Raw genomic sequence first — 17,494 nt, 5'->3', positions numbered from 1 at the left:
CTTTTTTTGGTGCACTTTACAGCAGTATGTTGAGGCATAAAAATGCCACAGGGTGTTAAGAAATCTGGCGCACTTTAGAAAAAGGGCCGTGGCTAAAAGGAGTTGTAGACACTTAAAATTGTCGAGGTAGAGTTTAACACACATAACTTGGCGCACGTCATACGTTACACTTTTTGCCGCAACGTTAGACAGAATTCTGGTGCATTTTTCTTAATAAAGCGCCCTTATTGCCACATCCGAGACTACGAGCCCAGGGCGATGGCAACCCAGCTCAACAAACCCAACATTCCCTGCCCCCACTTCAAAGCAATCTTCTCACATTATCTAGAACACGGTAACACCAGATAGTCAACAGTCCCGTCTTTCAGGGACAACCACTTGTATTAATATATATGTAATAGCAACACACGAAGCCCAAAGCACCGGTCTGCAGCACAACCATATAATAAAAATTTCCGCAAAAAAACACATTCAAGGCTCATAATAGTTAAAGACCAATAGGCAGAATATCCATAAAGAATAGGGACCAGAAAACCCCACAGGCATTACCTTTGCTGGATTTCGATGGCCTGTTCTTATTAGACTTCGATGACCCCTTGGATTTGTCTTCTCTTTCTTTAATCAGTTTTTGTACTTCATCCAAAGACATTTTATGGAGAACCACTACAGGCTTAGCTCCTTTATTAAGATCCTCCACAAACCCCACTTTATCCGCTTTCTGCTCCCCTTTCTGTTCTGTCCGCTTAGGGTCCTGGGTGACATTGCCATCCTTATCCCTCTTGAGTTTTGGAATGACAAAGTTTTTCAGTGTACCCTGACTCGCACCCAACAAATAACTTGGGAAACCAGCTTTGCTGTCCCCATGTGATTTATTCCCATCCACCTTAGATTTATTCCCATCGGTCCTTTTGTCATCTTTACCAGTTGGCGATCTTAATGTGGATTTATCCAGCTTTGATTTATTTGGGTCTGATTTACTTGGGTCTGATTTACTTGGGTCTGATTTAATCCGTGGGCTTCCTGGTCTTAGTTTCTGCTCCCCAGAAGAAAGCCTGTCCCTTGACTCCTCAGAATCTTGCCTGTGCTTTCGCTCAGAATGATCCTTTTTGGACGGATCAGACTTATTTCCGTGTTTAGGATCCGGTTCGTTCTTGTTAAAGGACCTCAGAGACTCCGGCTTCCTAACCTTGGATGGATCTCCCTTCTGACGATCTGATTCACTTCTGTCTTCAGATTTCTGTTTCGGATTCTCAGGATCTCGCTTTGAAGATTCATGACCTGATCGCCCATCTACTCTCTGCTTAGTCCCATCAGAGCGACTTTCAGGCTTGACTCTCGGAGACTCAGATTTAGAATCGGTTTTATGCTTGGATGGATCCGGTTTCTTGTCAGATGAAAGTCTGATGGGGTCTTTTCTGTTGTCATGTTTGTGTTTTGGTGTCTCTTGACGACCATCACTTTTCTGTCTAGTCAGGACAGTACGCTCGTCACTTTTTTGTCTCTGACCTTCTTGTCGGACCTCACTTTTCTGCCTTGGCGTTTCAGGTCGGCCGTCACCCTTTTGCTTAGGCGTTTCAGGTCGGCCGTCACCCTTTTGCTTAGGCGTTTCAGGTCGGCCTTCACCCTTTTGTTTAGGCGTTTCAGGTCGGCCTTCACCCTTTTGCTTAGGCGTTTCAGGTCGGCCGTCACCCTTTTGCTTAGGCGTTTCAGGTCGGCCGTCACCCTTTTGCTTAGGCGTTTCAGGTCGGCCGTCACCCTTTTGCTTAGGCGTTTCAGGTCGGCCGTCACCCTTTTGCTTAGGCGTTTCAGGTCGGCCGTCACCCTTTTGCTTAGGCGTTTCAGGTCTACCATCGTTTTTATGCTTCGGTGTTTCTGGGCGGCCATCGCTTTTTTGTTTAGGATTATCAGTTCGCTGCTTGGGAGTTTCGGGCTTCCCATCCCCTTTCTGTTTTGGCTGCTCAGACTTGCCATCAGTCTTTTGTTTTGCTTGTTCCGGTTTACAGTCCCCCTTTTGTCTTGGGGTCTCTGGCCTTACCTCGACTTTTTGTTTTGGAGTGTCTGATTTACCTTCGCTTTTCTGCTTTGGAGTACTTGCTTGCTGTCTCTGCTCTTGTTTATTCTCTTCTTTATTAGAATCACTGAGACTTTCATTTGGTTTAACTCCATCCTGGTTGTCACAAGGTTTGGAGTCATTTGTGGAATCACCAAGAGGTACCTCAGTCTTTAAATCCTCTATACAATCTCCCGTCTTGCTCTCCATCAAGTTGACCTCACTTAGTTCAGGCTTTGTCTCACTTTTGCTGTCTCCACAAACCATAGGTTGTTCAATAATCTCAGGAGGCTCCGCTTTGATGTCACATGGTTTGCCTTCTTTTAGCGGTTCGTCCTGCGTAAGGTCATCTGGATATTTAGCAGGTGTGCTCATGACGGATTTATCAGGACACTCTGTTTCGGACTCTGACGTCTTTCTGGGTGTCCCTGGATGGTTTTCAGGTATATTTCGAACACCTCCTATAGGATCCTCTGTAGGTGCAGAAACAATTTCATCGTTACAATGTTTTGCTTCTTCAGATTTCTTTACAATGTCTGGGTCCTGAGTTACAGATGCCTGAGAGTCCGTCCTGCCAGTATGCAGAAGATCAATGCTAACCATTAAAGCTGGCCGTGACCCATTTCCTGTAGCACTGGTCTCCTGGGAAGCTGGTTTGTTTCCTCCAGTAGCACCTCCAGCTTCTAATGGATAGGAATCCTGCTTCCTCTTCTTCAAAGGTTTATCTGGAGATTAAAAATAAAATAAAAAATACCTTGGGTTACAACCAACCAGATTTGATGGATAGGACATTTTTTAAATTTTACATTTCTTGCCACAGCATAGTCTGTGTATAAAATTATTCAAGAGTGAAAACTTTAGATATTGTTCGATTTGTTTTTAGACCTAAGACAAATAAATGTAACCTCCGTGTAGTGGAAGACAACTGTATATTTCACCTGTTACATGAATGTGTCCCAATAAACATCCTGACATTAACCCCTTCCCTCTTTGGCCACTTTTGACCTTCCTGACAGAGCCTCATTTTTCAAATCTGACATGTGTCACTTTACGTGGTAAGAACTTCGGAATGCTTTTACCTATCCAAGCGATTCTGAGATTGTTTACTTCAGACACATTCGACTTTGTTACTGGCAAAATCTGATCAATAAATTCAGTATTTGTGAAAAACATCAAAAGTTTGCAAACAAGTCGAATTTTTCTAAATTTAAATGTATCTGCTTGTAAGACAGGCAGGTATAACACACAAAACTGTTGCTAATTAACATCCCCCATATGTCTACTTTATGTTTGCGTCGTTTTTTGAACATCCTTTTATTTTTCTAGGACGTTACAAGGCTTTGAACTTTAGCAGAAAATGCGCAAATTTTCAAGAAAATGTCAAAAGGCTATTTATACAGGAACCAGTTCAGTTGTGAAGTGGCTTTGAGGGCTTTATATATTATAAACCCCCAATAAGTCACCCCATTTTAAAAACTTCACCCCTCAAAGTATTCAAAACAGCATTTAGAAAGTTCCTTAACCCTTTAGACGTTTCACAGGAATTAAAGCAATGTAGAAGGGAAATTTACAAATTTCATTTATTTTTTTTACAGAAATTCATTTTTAATAAAAAAAAATTTGTAACAGAGTTTTACCAGAGAAATACAACTCAATATTTATTGCCCAGGTTCTGCAGTTTTAGGAAATATCCCACATGTGGCCCTAGCGCGCTACTGAGCTGAAGCACCGGCCTCCGAAGCAAAGGAGCACATAGAGGATTTTGGGGCCTTCTTTTTATTAGAATATATTTTAGCCACCTTGTCAGGTTTGAAGGGCTCTTGCGGTGACAAAACAGTGGAAATCCCCCAAAAGTGACCCCATTTGGGAAACTACACCACTCAAGGAAATTATCTAGGGGTATAGTGAGCATTTTGACCCCACAGGTTAATTGCAGAAATTATTGAAATTAGGCCGTAAAAATTTAAATCTACGTTTTTTTTTAAGGAAAATGTAGGTTTAGCTAATTTTTTTTCATTTCCACAAGGACTAAAGGAAAAAAAAAGCACCACAAAATTTGGAAAGCAATTTCTCCCGAGTAAAACAATACCCCACATGTGGTAATAAACGGCTGTTTAGACACACGGTGGGGCTTAGAAGGGAAAGAGCGCTACTTGGCTTTTGGTGCTCAAATTTAGCAGGAATGGTTTGCGGAGGCAATGTCACATTTACAAAGCCCCTGAGGGGAAAAACCAGTGGAAACCCCCCAAGTGACCCCATTTAGGAAACTAAACCCCTTGAGGAATTCATCTAGGGGTGTAGTGAGCATTTTGACCCCACAGGGGTTTCATAGAATTTATTAGAATTGGGCAGTAAAAATAATCCTTTTTCTTCAAGAAGACGTAGATTTAGCTCAACATTTTTCATTTTCTCAACAAATAAAGGAAAAGAAGAACCCCAACATTTGTAAAGCAATTTCTCCTGAGTACGGCAATACCCCATATGTGGTCATAAACTGCTGTTTGGGCACACGGCAGGGCTCAGAAGGGAAGGAGCGCCATTTGGCTTTTGGAGTACAGATTTTGCTGGATTGGTTTCTGGGCGCTATGTCGCATTTGCAAAGTCCCTGTGGGAATAAAACAGTGGAAATCCCCTAGAAGTGAGCCCATTTTGGAAACTACACCCCTCAAGGTATTTACCTAGGGGTGTAGTGAGCATGTTAATCTCGCAGGTGTTTTGCATAAATTAGTGTGCACTCGATGTTGCAGAGTGAAAATGGGATTTTTTCCATAGATATGCCAATATGTGGTGCCCGGCTTGTGCCACCATAACAAGACAGCTCTCTAATTATTATGCTGTGTGTCCCAGTTTTAGAATCACCCTACATGTGACCCTAATCTTTTGCCTTGACATTCGACCAGGCTCAGGAGTGAAAGAGTACCATGAGAAGTTGAGGCCCTATTTGGCGATTTACAAAGTATTGGTTCACAATTGCAGAGGCTCAGATGTGAAGTAATAAAAGAAACCCCTGAGAAGTGACCCCATTTTGGAAACTGCACCCCTCAAAGCATTTATTAAGGGGTGTAGTGAGCATTTTCACCCCACAGGTCCTTTCCATAAATGATTGCGCCGTGGATGGTGCAAAGTAAAAATTTCCATTTTTCCCTAGATATGCCATTTCAGTGGGAAATATGTCATGCCCAGCTTATGCCACTGGAGACACAAACCCCAAATATTGTTAAAAGGGTTCTCCCGGGTATGGCGATGCCATATATGTGGAACTAAACTGTATTAGATCTTTCAGCCATTCACCGACAGCAAGCCGAATAGGCTTCACCACCCGGCGGGGCCTAATCGGGTTCCGTAATGGCAGAGCAGGAGGCCACTGTTAGGCCTCCTGTTGCCATAGCAGCAGTCGGCAGCCCTGCCGATCTGCTAGCAACCTCTAAGATGCAGCGATCGCTTTCATCTAAGGAGTTAATGGCAGGGATCGGAGATAGCTGCAGTTCCTGCCGTTACAGGTGGATGTCAGCTGTAACATACACCGTGTGAGATAAGTTTTTATTTTCATAGGATGGGTCGCTACAAACGCAGCAATAACAAACTACGTGTTTTTCTTTATCGCCCGTCCCCCCCCCCCCCCCCTCCCAATTACAGAGAATTGTGTATGGGTGAAGTTTTTCTTCCTTTTTAAAAATAAATAAACTTTATAAATGTAACTTTTTTTTTTTTTTTGCATTGCAATGTATTTTTGGGCTGTATTGGCTTTTGTTCATGGCAGAATTGGTTGAAGAGGCTCTGTCACCAGATTATAAATGCCCTATCTCCTACATAATCTGATCGGCGCTGTAATGTAGATAACAGTGGTTTTTATTTTGAAAAAAATTTTTAGCAAGTTATGAGCAATTTTAGATTTATGCTAATTCGTTTCTTAATAGACAACTGGGCGTGTTTTTACTTTTGACTAAGTGGGCGTTTGTTTGGAGAGAAGTGTATGACGCTGACCAATCAGTGACCAATCAGCGTCATACACTTCTCATTGTTCCAGCCCAGCTTCTTTCACTGCACAATCACACTGTGCTGTGGATCATGCTGGGCTGGAACAATGAGAAGTGTATGACGCTGATTGGTCACTCTCATACACTCCTCTGTACAACACCCACTTGGTCAAAAGTAAAAACACGCCCAGTTGGTCATTAAGAAACTAATTAGCATAAACCTAAAATTGTGCATAACTTGCTCAAAAATGATCGTTTTTCAAAATAAAAACCACTGTTATCTACATTACAGCGCCGATCAGATTATGTAGGAGATAGGGCATTTATAATCTGGTGACAGAGCCTCTTTAAGTCCTCGGCTGCCATGGCACACCCCTCCCCTCTTTAAAAACACTTAGGTGCCACAGCCGCTATTGACCACAGGGACTAAGGGGTTAATTTGCCGGGATCGGAGTGGGGTGTCAGCTGTATAGTACGACTGGCACCCACAAGTGATAGCGCGGGCATGGCTCCTGTGTCATCACTGTCATACTATTACGGCAGTTTGCAATAATCCCGCAATGTAATAGTATGTCAGAGGGGTTAATATAGAAAATATCATCATACCCCTAATAAATAAACAGTCCATGTGTAGGTTGTGCAGTATACTCTTACGGAATACAGTTTAATAGACAGTGTTACTTATTGTCAGCAATCCCATAAGGTAATGGTTGACATTGACACACAGCATGGAGAAAGGCAGGTCCATTATGCTCCTTGCTCCAACTACATGATTACAAGTGGCCTGCACTACTCAGTGAAACCGTTTATGTAAAGAGGTTCTCGACCTAAAATGTATTCTTTATAAATGTCTGGTTTGCACAACTGTAAAAGGCAGAGAAAATCCTGCCAACCCTCCTAGTGCCCACCCTGGCTTCAGATTGGAATAATCTGAGACAGGTTGGTTGCCAGGGATTTGCTGCCTCACAATCCCATTGATATGGACTGTGAATGTCCGACTGGGTATTCTCACCATTGAATTGGCCTGACGGCGGATAAGAAGATAAGCATCTCCCACAACAGAAAATATTTTTGCACATATTTCTCAATGAAATTGGAGGCGGCTTTCTTTGGGAGAACAAGGAAGTGTCCACACAGGGCGGATATGCTGCCTAAAATTACGCAGCGTATCCACCCTGGTTGCCGTAGGAAATTCCGGCCGAAAAGTAGCGGTCACATGGGATGAAACGTCATCCCAGGAGGCCGGCCTCGACAAAGAGGCACAGAATTCTGGATAAGTATAAGATTTATAATTCTTTTGCGGTTCAATGGGAAAATCTGCAACAAAAAAGCAGCGATTACACAAATATAATTGACATGCGAGTCAATTTTTGAGCGCTTTTTCCGCTGACTTACGCAGCGTGTGGATGAAATATATTCAGATGTCATCCACTCTGCTGCTACTGTATTATCCTGCGGATTTACGCAACGTGTGAACCTGGCCCTAGAGTTCTTCTACCAACATATTTAATGTCTCTAAGTTTACAATAATGAATAATGTAAAAGTAAAGCAGGCAGACCAGCGTAGGACAGATCATTCATTTCTGAACTAAAAAAAACATGTCATGTCATTGCGGTCAGCTTTGCGGAATTTATTATATGGCCTTTGCCTCCATCTTAAAGAAGGACTCCACTTTTTTTTATTTTTATTTCTCCCTCCATTTGTATATTGGTGTTTCAGTGGTGTGATGTGTGCAGAAATACTTACCGATCCATGAATACCATAGTTTTCGGGTCCACCGCCGCTCACGTGATCTTCCCTCTGACTAGTCACTGTGCCTTTGAGAAAACTGAAACTTAGGCATTTAATGCATTCCTATTGGAACCTGAACGAGGCTCCATAGGAATGCATTGAGAGCCCGAGTTCCAGTTCTCAGAAAAGCAGTGATTCCAGACCAGGTCAGGTCAGAATGAAGATCACGCGGGCGGTGCTGGACCCCACTGAAACACCAATGTACAAATGTAGGGGGAATAAAAAAAAAAAAAGTACAGTGCTTCTTTGAAAAGAAGAAAAAAAATCACCATAGAAATAACATGTCATGGTTACCTTTATCCTGAACTTCTTTCGAAAAGCGCTCCCGCTCAATGGCAGACTCCCGCTCTATCCTTTCTATTTCCGCCAGAGCATCCAGTTCAACTTCATCATATGGCGTTATGTTTCCTGTCTGTTGGGTTTGTGACTGAGCCACAGGAGGTTGAGACGGTTTTGCAGTTGCAGACGTGTTGGGCTGTAGGACGGGCACTTGCAGGAATTCATTCTGCTCTTGGAAACAAGAAGCAGCGTTCAAAGGGCGATTTACGTCCTGTGGAGTGACTGGTGTTTTTGATGTGTGCCCAGGATACTGCACATTGAAAGAGGAGTCACCTTCTGAGACATTACTGTTCTCCATGCTGGAGAGGAGATCTCCTTGCTGGTCCATTTCCGAAGATCTTACACGTGACAGTCTTAATGTGAGTTTGGTAGAGTCCTTAGAGGGAGAACTAATGATGTCATACATTGCTGACTTTTCACTCGCCTCCTTCTCATCTTTGCTCATCTTTAACTTTTTCTGTCTTTTTAGTTTCCGGTCAGGTGAGTCTAGCAAAATATCGGGAGGCGCATCTCTCGGAGAGGTGTAAGGTGGAGGTTGGGATTGAAGAATTAATGATCTGGATCCTAAATAAGGGTAAAAGACAATAAATGATCACAGCTGAAAGAATACTTAACCCAGTGTTAGAGAGTAAATGATCATAAATACATAAAGTACAATTAAAAAAATATATATATATATACACACAATACGCTAGAATATGTCATCACTTTCTGATTGGAGGGGATCCAAGTTCTGGGACACTCCCAACTTCACGGGTGGACAGGAGCGCAACTGTGCGGAACTGCAGCACTGCCCCTTCAAGTGAAAAGGGTCATTGCTGCTGTTCCCTGCAGAGCCAGTGGCTAGGAGCACCACTGTGTAATGGAAACTTTGAAGGGGACGCAGCGCTGCAGCCTCCTTACGCATCACGTACATAACCATCTCCAGATCACGTATCGCAAAACACTAGTGACTTACGTGTGTTGTCCGTTTTTCTGTGAACCCATGCACTAGAATGGGTAAGACAGACCACAAACACGAACAAGAATAGGACCTGTTCCAATCCAATTAATAAGGCAGGTACTTCCTAGGGTCAACACACTGTTTTGCATACAAGCATCATTGGATAAAAAATGGTCATTAGTCGGGGAGGTACCTTTCATGCAAATTGGATGTTTCAACTATTGTAGTAAAGTAAAAAATCTTAAGGTAATGGTGAGCTCTTTTCATAAATGTATGTAGGTTATAGATGCAAATTTACCTTTCGGTGTCCCTTCACTTCCTGCAGGAGAGCACACGGACTGCGGGGATCGTAAAGGAAACGAGGCTGCATTCCTTATTGAGGAATCACTATCCTGTAAAGAATTTAAAAAAAAAAAAAATGGAAACTAAAATACACAAACATACAACCTGTCCAAAGAGCATTTGAAAGGGAATAAAAGGTCTGAGGCCGGACCTCTACATAAGCATTTCCTTCTACCTTCAGTTGGTACAAGGATGTAAGCTCTTAAAACCACTCAATATAAACCAGGTTATGCAGTATAACATATGTAATGTTTATACTATGCAATGTATATCCTTTGCAGCAGCTTTTAGTGTGAAAGGACAGGGGTGGGAAGTGCGTGCAGTTTCTATAGCCTTGCCGTTGGTTAGAGCTCTTAGGATGAAGCAATAAGCAAGCAGCTTTACGGTACGAGACGCAAACATATCTGTAGATACAATGTCTGCCCACTCCTCACACGCTGCCCCCCAATAGACCCTAAAAAGAATGACTACAGTATAGATTAACATGGAAAGCCATGTACATACCTCACTTCCCAGTCTATGTACCATCTGCAGATAGTCCTCACTAGTGCTGTGTCTGGAATTATCCGCATGGTGGTTTGCAGAATTTCCCGCCAACTGACCAGAGACTTTGTTTTCATGCAGGTTCCTCAGACCGCCTGCCACAATTGGACTAGAAACAGAAGCTGTCAAAGGGAAGAGTTAAAGAATTGAAGCATGAATAATGACTAGTCAGACCATGGTTATTGCAGCCAAGTCATGTGTGACCATTACCTTGTTGCATTTGTTGATGTTGTGTGTAACTTCCAGGGTGAGGGTATGGCATATATCCTGCAGGACTTTGGGGAGCGTATGGACTAGGTACAGGGCTGTTTTGCTGGCCAATAAATCGATTTGTTGAACTGGTCTGAGGTGGCACAAATCGACTGAAAAAGAAAGGATTTTAATTGATCATCATGAGCTATATATTTCTTATTAAATCATAAAAGCAGTGTTCACATTTCATAGAAAAATCGCTCTGCTCAGGAAAACGCCCTTCTTTTTTATTTATTTTTTTAATAAGAGAAGAATTGCCTGGCAATACCTATTTACTGCCATTGTAATACCCATTTACTGCCAAAATTGACCAATATACGCATTAGGCTCTATTCACATCTGCGTCGGAGGCTCCGTTAGGTGCCTCCATCGCAGATCCGACCGAGTATACGGAAATCAAAAGCGCAGCATGCGGTGTTATTGTTTCCGGTAATACCACGGACACCCCAATGGAACTCATTAAAGTCAATAGGGTCCGTCAGCTGCTTGTGGTGTCCGTGGTGCAATGGATCCATTGCTACCGGTATTCCCTTGTTCTGCTCCTCTGATGGAGCAGTAGGTGTGAACCCAGCGTTAACAATAAAGTCTGCGATACCGGAGAGAAGCTTCTATCCCCACTGTGAAGCAAAGTGTACGTCTACAGAGTGATTCTCCAACTATTCATCCGAGATGCAGTTATGTGGATAATGCACTTGGGAACGTGAGCCATAAATAGAAATGCTGGGCCGAGAATTACCTGGAAGGGCTATGAGAGATAGTGGTTGGTTGATAATTGGAAGATGCTGGGCTGCCATGCATGGAATTCTGGGGAAGCTTATACTGAGGCATCATCATCCCTGAGGAGGAAACACAAGAGAGGATCAGCAAGGGTTAAAAAAAAATACTAATAATCCACAAACACTACAAACTGGTTAATTACTGCTAAATTAACCACTAAAACATTTATTCTCATATGAAAGGACAACAAAATGCAAGAAATGTATTATGTGCTTCGTAAAATAGACACATTTTCAAGGGTTCACATTACACTTAGACCATGAATATATGGAAATAACCACGCAATCCTAATCCACGCAAGTTCCACCGCAAAGAATACTTTATTTTTATAAAAACGTAAATTTTTTTTTTTTTTCAACTTCACAATGTGATCTGGTGATCGTTTATACAAATGCTTTGACTTAATGGGCATATAGACATGTAAAGCCTGGAAGGCTACTAATATTATGTCAATTGAAATAAATTAGTTGGGGGTCAAAAACCGATAGATACAATTGGCATTAACGAAACACCCACCGAGCTGGTGACTAGATAGGTGTACTAAATATTGGGTTAGAAAGTAGAGATCTCAAGACAACAGCAACCTTAATCTGCTAATACTCTCGACAAGACGAGGTTACAAATCAGATCAGACTAATCCCGCTATGTCTTACCACTTTGCACCGCATATCTGTTCTGCATACTTTTTTCCCTGAAAACGTTGGGATTTCTGGCCAGGGTGGCCTGAAGCAGGACTGGTATGTCGCCTTCAGGATCATCACTTCCCAGGTTATCTTTCAGTTCTCTGGTAAAAGGAGAAAGATGATAAATAGTTAGGGGACCGCACATTTCTCACTGTAATAAATTCTTTTGCAAAGCACTTTAATATGCAAAGGCAATGCCTATTAGTAAATGGCAAAGGAGGTCCAGAAGAGATCGATAGTTGTCCAGACCTTAACTTAAGAAAATCCCCTTGAGGAGTGGAAAAGCCCCTGAATACACATTACCCTTCAACAAGTAAAATCCACTCCACTTTTTCATCATATTTTATATTATGACATCTTTAGGGAAGTAAAAGATGGTTTTCGACGGCTGTAAAGCGGCATTTTAATATCTGGACCTAAAAGCGCCTTATCTTGTAACTTTTTAATAACATGATGTTAGTCTTCTATATTAGGCCCTGTTCACATTACGCTTACAGCCTTCCATTGGTGGCATAAGTCAAGGGGACTCCTGACGTATACCACTGACGGAAGACCGAAATTAACTGACTGCATAAGTATACAGTGGGATATGTCGCCCGAATTCCCAGGGCAGAATGCTACCTTAAGTGCTGTGCCTGGATTTGCCCTTGACGTCACTTTCCATATATTTAAGATGCCAGAGTCCCAGGCCAGAGCATTGGCAACGCACTGGCCGGGGATTCCGCTCCCAGAGAAGCCCCTGGCATCACTGTCCATATATGGACCTTTCTGAAGCATCTTTTCTTAGAACTGCTGCTGACTGGGTGAGAGGGCTCATGTGATACACCGTGTGACTCCACAGAACTAGTAGTGCTTTCAGTCTTTGTCTGGCACTTTAGGGTTAGGGGGCGTAGTTGTATCCACTATTAGGCTAACATACCAACATCCTCATTATAACAGGTCTATCACTGACAGGTTTTATTTCAAATGGAAACGGTTCATAAATGTAAGCTTATATACTAGGGTGTCGTATTGTATTCATGCCACGGCTATTTTTATATTGCATAGACATGAAAACAATATAAAAGTGAACAAGACTGAGCTGCAAAACCAGACAGTGCACGGATAAGAGTGTCGTTTTGTGGAAAGAAACAGACCCTTTTATCTAATCCTGCACAACCTCTTCAATATACTCGGTTTAGATAGTAAATGGCTAAACAGAATTATCATACAATATAATAAAAAAGCCAAACATAAGAGTCATGACGGTGAAACCCTTTCCACTTACATGTGGTCTGTTGACACCTGATTGAGGCTATGGACAAGCTGTGACACCAGAGGTTCATCCCTGCACGCCAGAAGGCAGTTCACCTCTTCTGCGATCCGTCCATTAAAGAGGAGGCTCTTTGTAGTTGTAGCAGGTAAAGGGGATGGAAGAGGCAGCTGGTTCAGTACTGTGGACAAAATCATACGAAACTTTAACGTGTACATAACTTTTCAGAATAAGCGGTCATGTGTGTGTACATGAGGAATAACACTAGTTCTGCCCATTATAGGACTTGTATTCTGCATTATTTAGCAGTTTTCCCCTCTGCAGGCTCTCGCTCTAATCCTTGGTTTTCTCTGAGTTAGTGGGCGGAGCCTAACTGCGATCAGGTCTTCTACACACCGCACACGGGGCAGGGTCATAGCAGCCCAGCAAATCATCATTTACGCCAGAAACTGGAGTAAATTATGGTGGGAATTCACTCTATGAGGCGCGGCGTGGTAGAGTCCCCGACCTTGTTCATTTTAACAAAACGTTACGATTTGATGCAAAATTGCAAGAAGATGCCCTCGATTGTACAGTAAAGCTTGCCTTTGAACACTATGGCAATCGTCTACGTGGGTGTGGGGGGTAGAACATGATTTTTTTGAAAATTTTATTTTTGTTTGTAAACGTGGTGAAACGTGTCCTAGAAGTAAAAGGGGTTTTACGCTTTAGACAATCCCTGCTTCTAAAGGGCCCATTCCCACGAACGTGAATCTTATCCGTGCGCTGTGTGTTAAAATAACGCACAGCCCCATTGATTTTAATGGGGCGATTCACACGTGTACGTTTTCACGCAGCGAGAGTCCGTTGCGTGAAAATGATTGCATGTCCTATATTGACGTGTTTTCACGCACCTAGAAATCAATGGGTGCTTGAAAACCACGGATGCACGGGTTTTAAGCATCAATTACATGAAAAAAAAGTGCTTGCGATTGTGTGAAAAACACATGCCACTTGCAAAGCACACCGATACATAACGCAATGCACACAGATAGATTTACGCACGTTTTTTTTGCGCGCGTAAATCTGTCACGCTCGTGTGAATGTAGCCTTAGCAGGGTCTCTTGACAATAAGAGACCCCCACAGTGATCAGCTTTAAATTTGTGGGGAAACCTGGCAGTAAGGCCTCATGAACACGACCGTAGCCATGTGCACAGACGTGATTTTCGGGTCGGCCGGCAGCGGAGTGTCACCCGCGAGCTTTTAATTGCGGATCAAAGTACGGACCCATTACTTTCTATTGCCCACGGACACCTTCCGGTATATTTAAGGGAAGGTGTCTGGGACGTAAAAATGACCCGCAATAAATAGGACATGTCTGCATTACATGATGGTATGTTCGGGAAATATTACGAAGTACATAAGTAGCTGCTGTGAATTACATAGACGCTACCTAAATTGCATTAGGAGCTGTTCACAAGGTATTTGTGCAGAGCATGAAGTATATTCCGTGTCACAGACTACAAATAGTGTTATGTGCAACTTTCTAAATACTTTTTATTAAAAACTATTTTTACTTTTTGAGATACAGCTGTTTTGAATCCCGTATACAGAGCAACCGTATCTAGTGCGGAGGCCTGAATCCACCAGGTCAGCGAGACGGAAGTGTTCAGTGACAGCGGGTCCTGTGCGTCGATCCACCGGTTACCGTTATAAGTTATGAACTTAGATGTGTAAGGCTGGGTTCACACGACCTATTTTCAGGCGTAAACGAGGCGTATTATGCCTCGTTTTACGTCTGAAAATAGGGTTACAATACGTCGGCAAACATCTGCCCATTCATTTGAATGGGTTTGCCGACGTACTGTGCAGACGACCTGTAATTTACGCGTCCTCGTTTGACAGCTGTCAAACGACGACGGGTAAGTTGACTGCCTCGGCAAAGAAGTGCAGGACACTTCTTTGCAACGTAATTTGAGCCGTTCTTCATTGAAGTCAATGAAGAGCAGCTCAAGATTACAGGCGCCAAAGACGGCTCGCATAATGCGGAGGAGGAGCAATTACGTCTGAAACGACACAGCTGTTTTCTCCTGAAAAATGTCTGTCTTTACAGACATAAAAGCCACTTCTCGTGTGGACATACCCTCACAGCTCAATCCTTAGATCGGTAACCGCTCAAGCCTGCATGAACTTCTTTCACAGAGCCAGTCAGTGCGGCTGACCTAACGGATTCAGGTCTCAGCACTAGATACAGCTGCTCTGTATACAGGATACAAAAAAGCTGTATCTCAAAAAGTTAAAATGGTTTTTAATAAAAAAGTATTTAGAAAGTCGCACAAAAAACACTGATAAACAATTAAAAAAAAATTAAAAAAAATTCAAATAGGTGTACATAGCCTTTAAATAGGAAATAATGCCACGGTTCTATCCATGTGATGTGTTCCGCAACGTGGGCTCTGGTGTATACGCACATTCACTGTATTTGCACGTGCAATTACACTACATACATAGCTCATAACCAATGACTGACGTTACAGAGCGATGTAAACAATACGGCTGGGTCCTTTGAAGAGGGAACCGGTGGCAGATTTCCTAAAGAGTCTATTGGTAAACCTCCTACTTATAAGCAAATTAAGGCAAGATCATCATGTGATCCTCAACTATTAGAAAACCCCTCTAATTTAAAGGGGAAGCACACATTTAAACTCTCCCACCACCCGATTTTTTTTTTTCATGATGTGCATATAGCCTTGTCTGCATAGTATAAATATTGGATGATAAGTTACTTTCAATCTCATATTCGCTGACAGTAATCCCCTATCTACAGCATAGGTGAGAAGTGTTTTATCACTGGGGGCCACACCGCTGGGTCCCCCAGTGATCATTAGAACAGGGGTCCCGTGTCCCCCGTTTAAATGGAGCAAGTGTAGGACATGCCGCTCTGTGGCTCTATTCAACTCTGACTGATGGAGATAGCCGAGGAAAGCGCCCAGCTATTTCTGTCAGTACAATAGAGTTGAATAAGGCAGCAGAGAACACGTCCGATCAAAACTCCGGTTAAACAAGGGACACGGGATCCCCGTTCTTGTTATCTGTGGGGGCCCCAGCTATCAGACACTTCTCACCTATCCTATGGATAGAGGATTAGTGTCGTACATGGGAAAACCCTTTCAATGTTGTCCATTCTGGTGTAGCCAAGTGCACTTGACCGGTAGAGAGAGGAACACAAGCATAAAGAGAACATATATAGGCACATTGTACTTACAGTCTGTGAGACTAGCAATTCCCGCTAGAGTCGTAATGGGAACATGAGGCATATCCCCATTCATCCTGAAGCTGTAGGATGGTGGATTCTATGCAGGTATTTTAATGGAGGTGCCACCTGTCATTACTTCCCATTTCCTATACACTGAAGAGAAAAAAACACATATAAAGTCAGTGATATATATTATATATACACACATATATACATACAGAAGACATCAGGGGAGATGTATGAATGTTGTCCTAAAGCGAGACAGAATAAATCTAGACAATCAGAATCGACGTCACATTTTTTCACAGTGCGGCACGCTGTAGGATGATCATTTTGCCGCATTTTGCTAGACATGTTCCACACTTTTCTATTCCTTTTGCCACCTCTTGTAAGAACGGTGTACGCCATTAAAAATAATCTGCCGCATTATAAGCCGCCTCTTATTGCTACTCCTTTTCTAGACACTTTCCGAAACGGTCAAGGTGTAAAAGAATTTCCTAAAACGCAAATAAATTTGGCACGTGACATGTACAACAGCTTTTTGGCGCATTTCGAAGGTCTCTACCACTAGACCGCATAATGTTACTGCAGGAGGTGGCACCTGCCACGTTTCCTTAAAGTAGGTGGTGCTTAGTGAAAGGGGGTGTGGTCTATTGACCCAACAAATCTACTATAATTTAAGCCAGCAGCTGGCGTAATTTATAGCTTAAATCTACTCCAATTTGTAGGTGGCAGAAATTCCCAGAAAGAAATATATTATTAACGCAGAAACGTATAACATATTATATGCGCAACCCTAAAGTATTTTTTCGGGCAGCAATCCAAACACACACCGTGATATTCGCTCTCTCGTATCTATGGCTAGCTAAGATAACTAATTTACTCCTCTAATCTCATTAGATTTAGGCCTCATTCACACAGAGCTGGGGAGCCACGCTGTATTAGTGGGGAATCTCTCCATAATACGGAGGTGTACAGTGGCACCATCCAGCTGCCTCTTCTATACAGCCAGGCTTGGACATCCCACATCTTACATAAGAGCGACATAAAGCATGGTTTTATGCCTTATTTCTAGGTGCACAGGGAGTTTGTGTCCATTATTTGTAGAAAGATTGCGAGCTGAAACAGTCACAGTCACCTTGTCCACACTCGAGGCAGAACCACTATTGTAATGTAGGTGGATGCGGTTGAATATTTACAGTACATGATAGAACACACATTCGCACTTGGTACCGTTTTTAGATTGGACTATTCTACACATTCTTTAGAAGTTAATGGCAATGTTTCCGGCCGCAAGATAGAGAAGGG

The 17,494-nt window shown here is 42.6% G+C and overlaps 1 protein-coding gene across 1 annotated transcript in view; it reads right to left on the bottom strand.

Moving 5' to 3' along the window:
* The window catches only part of NIPBL (NIPBL cohesin loading factor), a 63,446-nt gene extending 47,109 nt beyond the window's left edge, over nt 1-16,337 (bottom strand). The window contains exons 1-9 of the mRNA XM_075847595.1: nt 16,196-16,337; nt 12,966-13,131; nt 11,669-11,799; nt 10,975-11,074; nt 10,197-10,348; nt 9,948-10,108; nt 9,400-9,493; nt 8,114-8,722; nt 550-2,775 (exon numbers count right to left, since the gene is read on the bottom strand). Of these exons, the coding sequence (XP_075703710.1) occupies nt 550-2,775; nt 8,114-8,722; nt 9,400-9,493; nt 9,948-10,108; nt 10,197-10,348; nt 10,975-11,074; nt 11,669-11,799; nt 12,966-13,131; nt 16,196-16,259 (3,703 nt within the window). The 5' untranslated portion in view covers nt 16,260-16,337. The remainder of the gene's footprint in view (nt 1-549; nt 2,776-8,113; nt 8,723-9,399; nt 9,494-9,947; nt 10,109-10,196; nt 10,349-10,974; nt 11,075-11,668; nt 11,800-12,965; nt 13,132-16,195) is intronic.
* Nucleotides 16,338-17,494: the final 1,157 nt, after the last annotated feature.

Source organism: Rhinoderma darwinii, chromosome 1 (assembly GCF_050947455.1).
Source record: "Rhinoderma darwinii isolate aRhiDar2 chromosome 1, aRhiDar2.hap1, whole genome shotgun sequence".
NCBI classification, from domain to species: Eukaryota; Metazoa; Chordata; class Amphibia; order Anura; family Rhinodermatidae; genus Rhinoderma; species Rhinoderma darwinii.
This window is presented reverse-complemented; position numbering and strand designations above follow the sequence as displayed.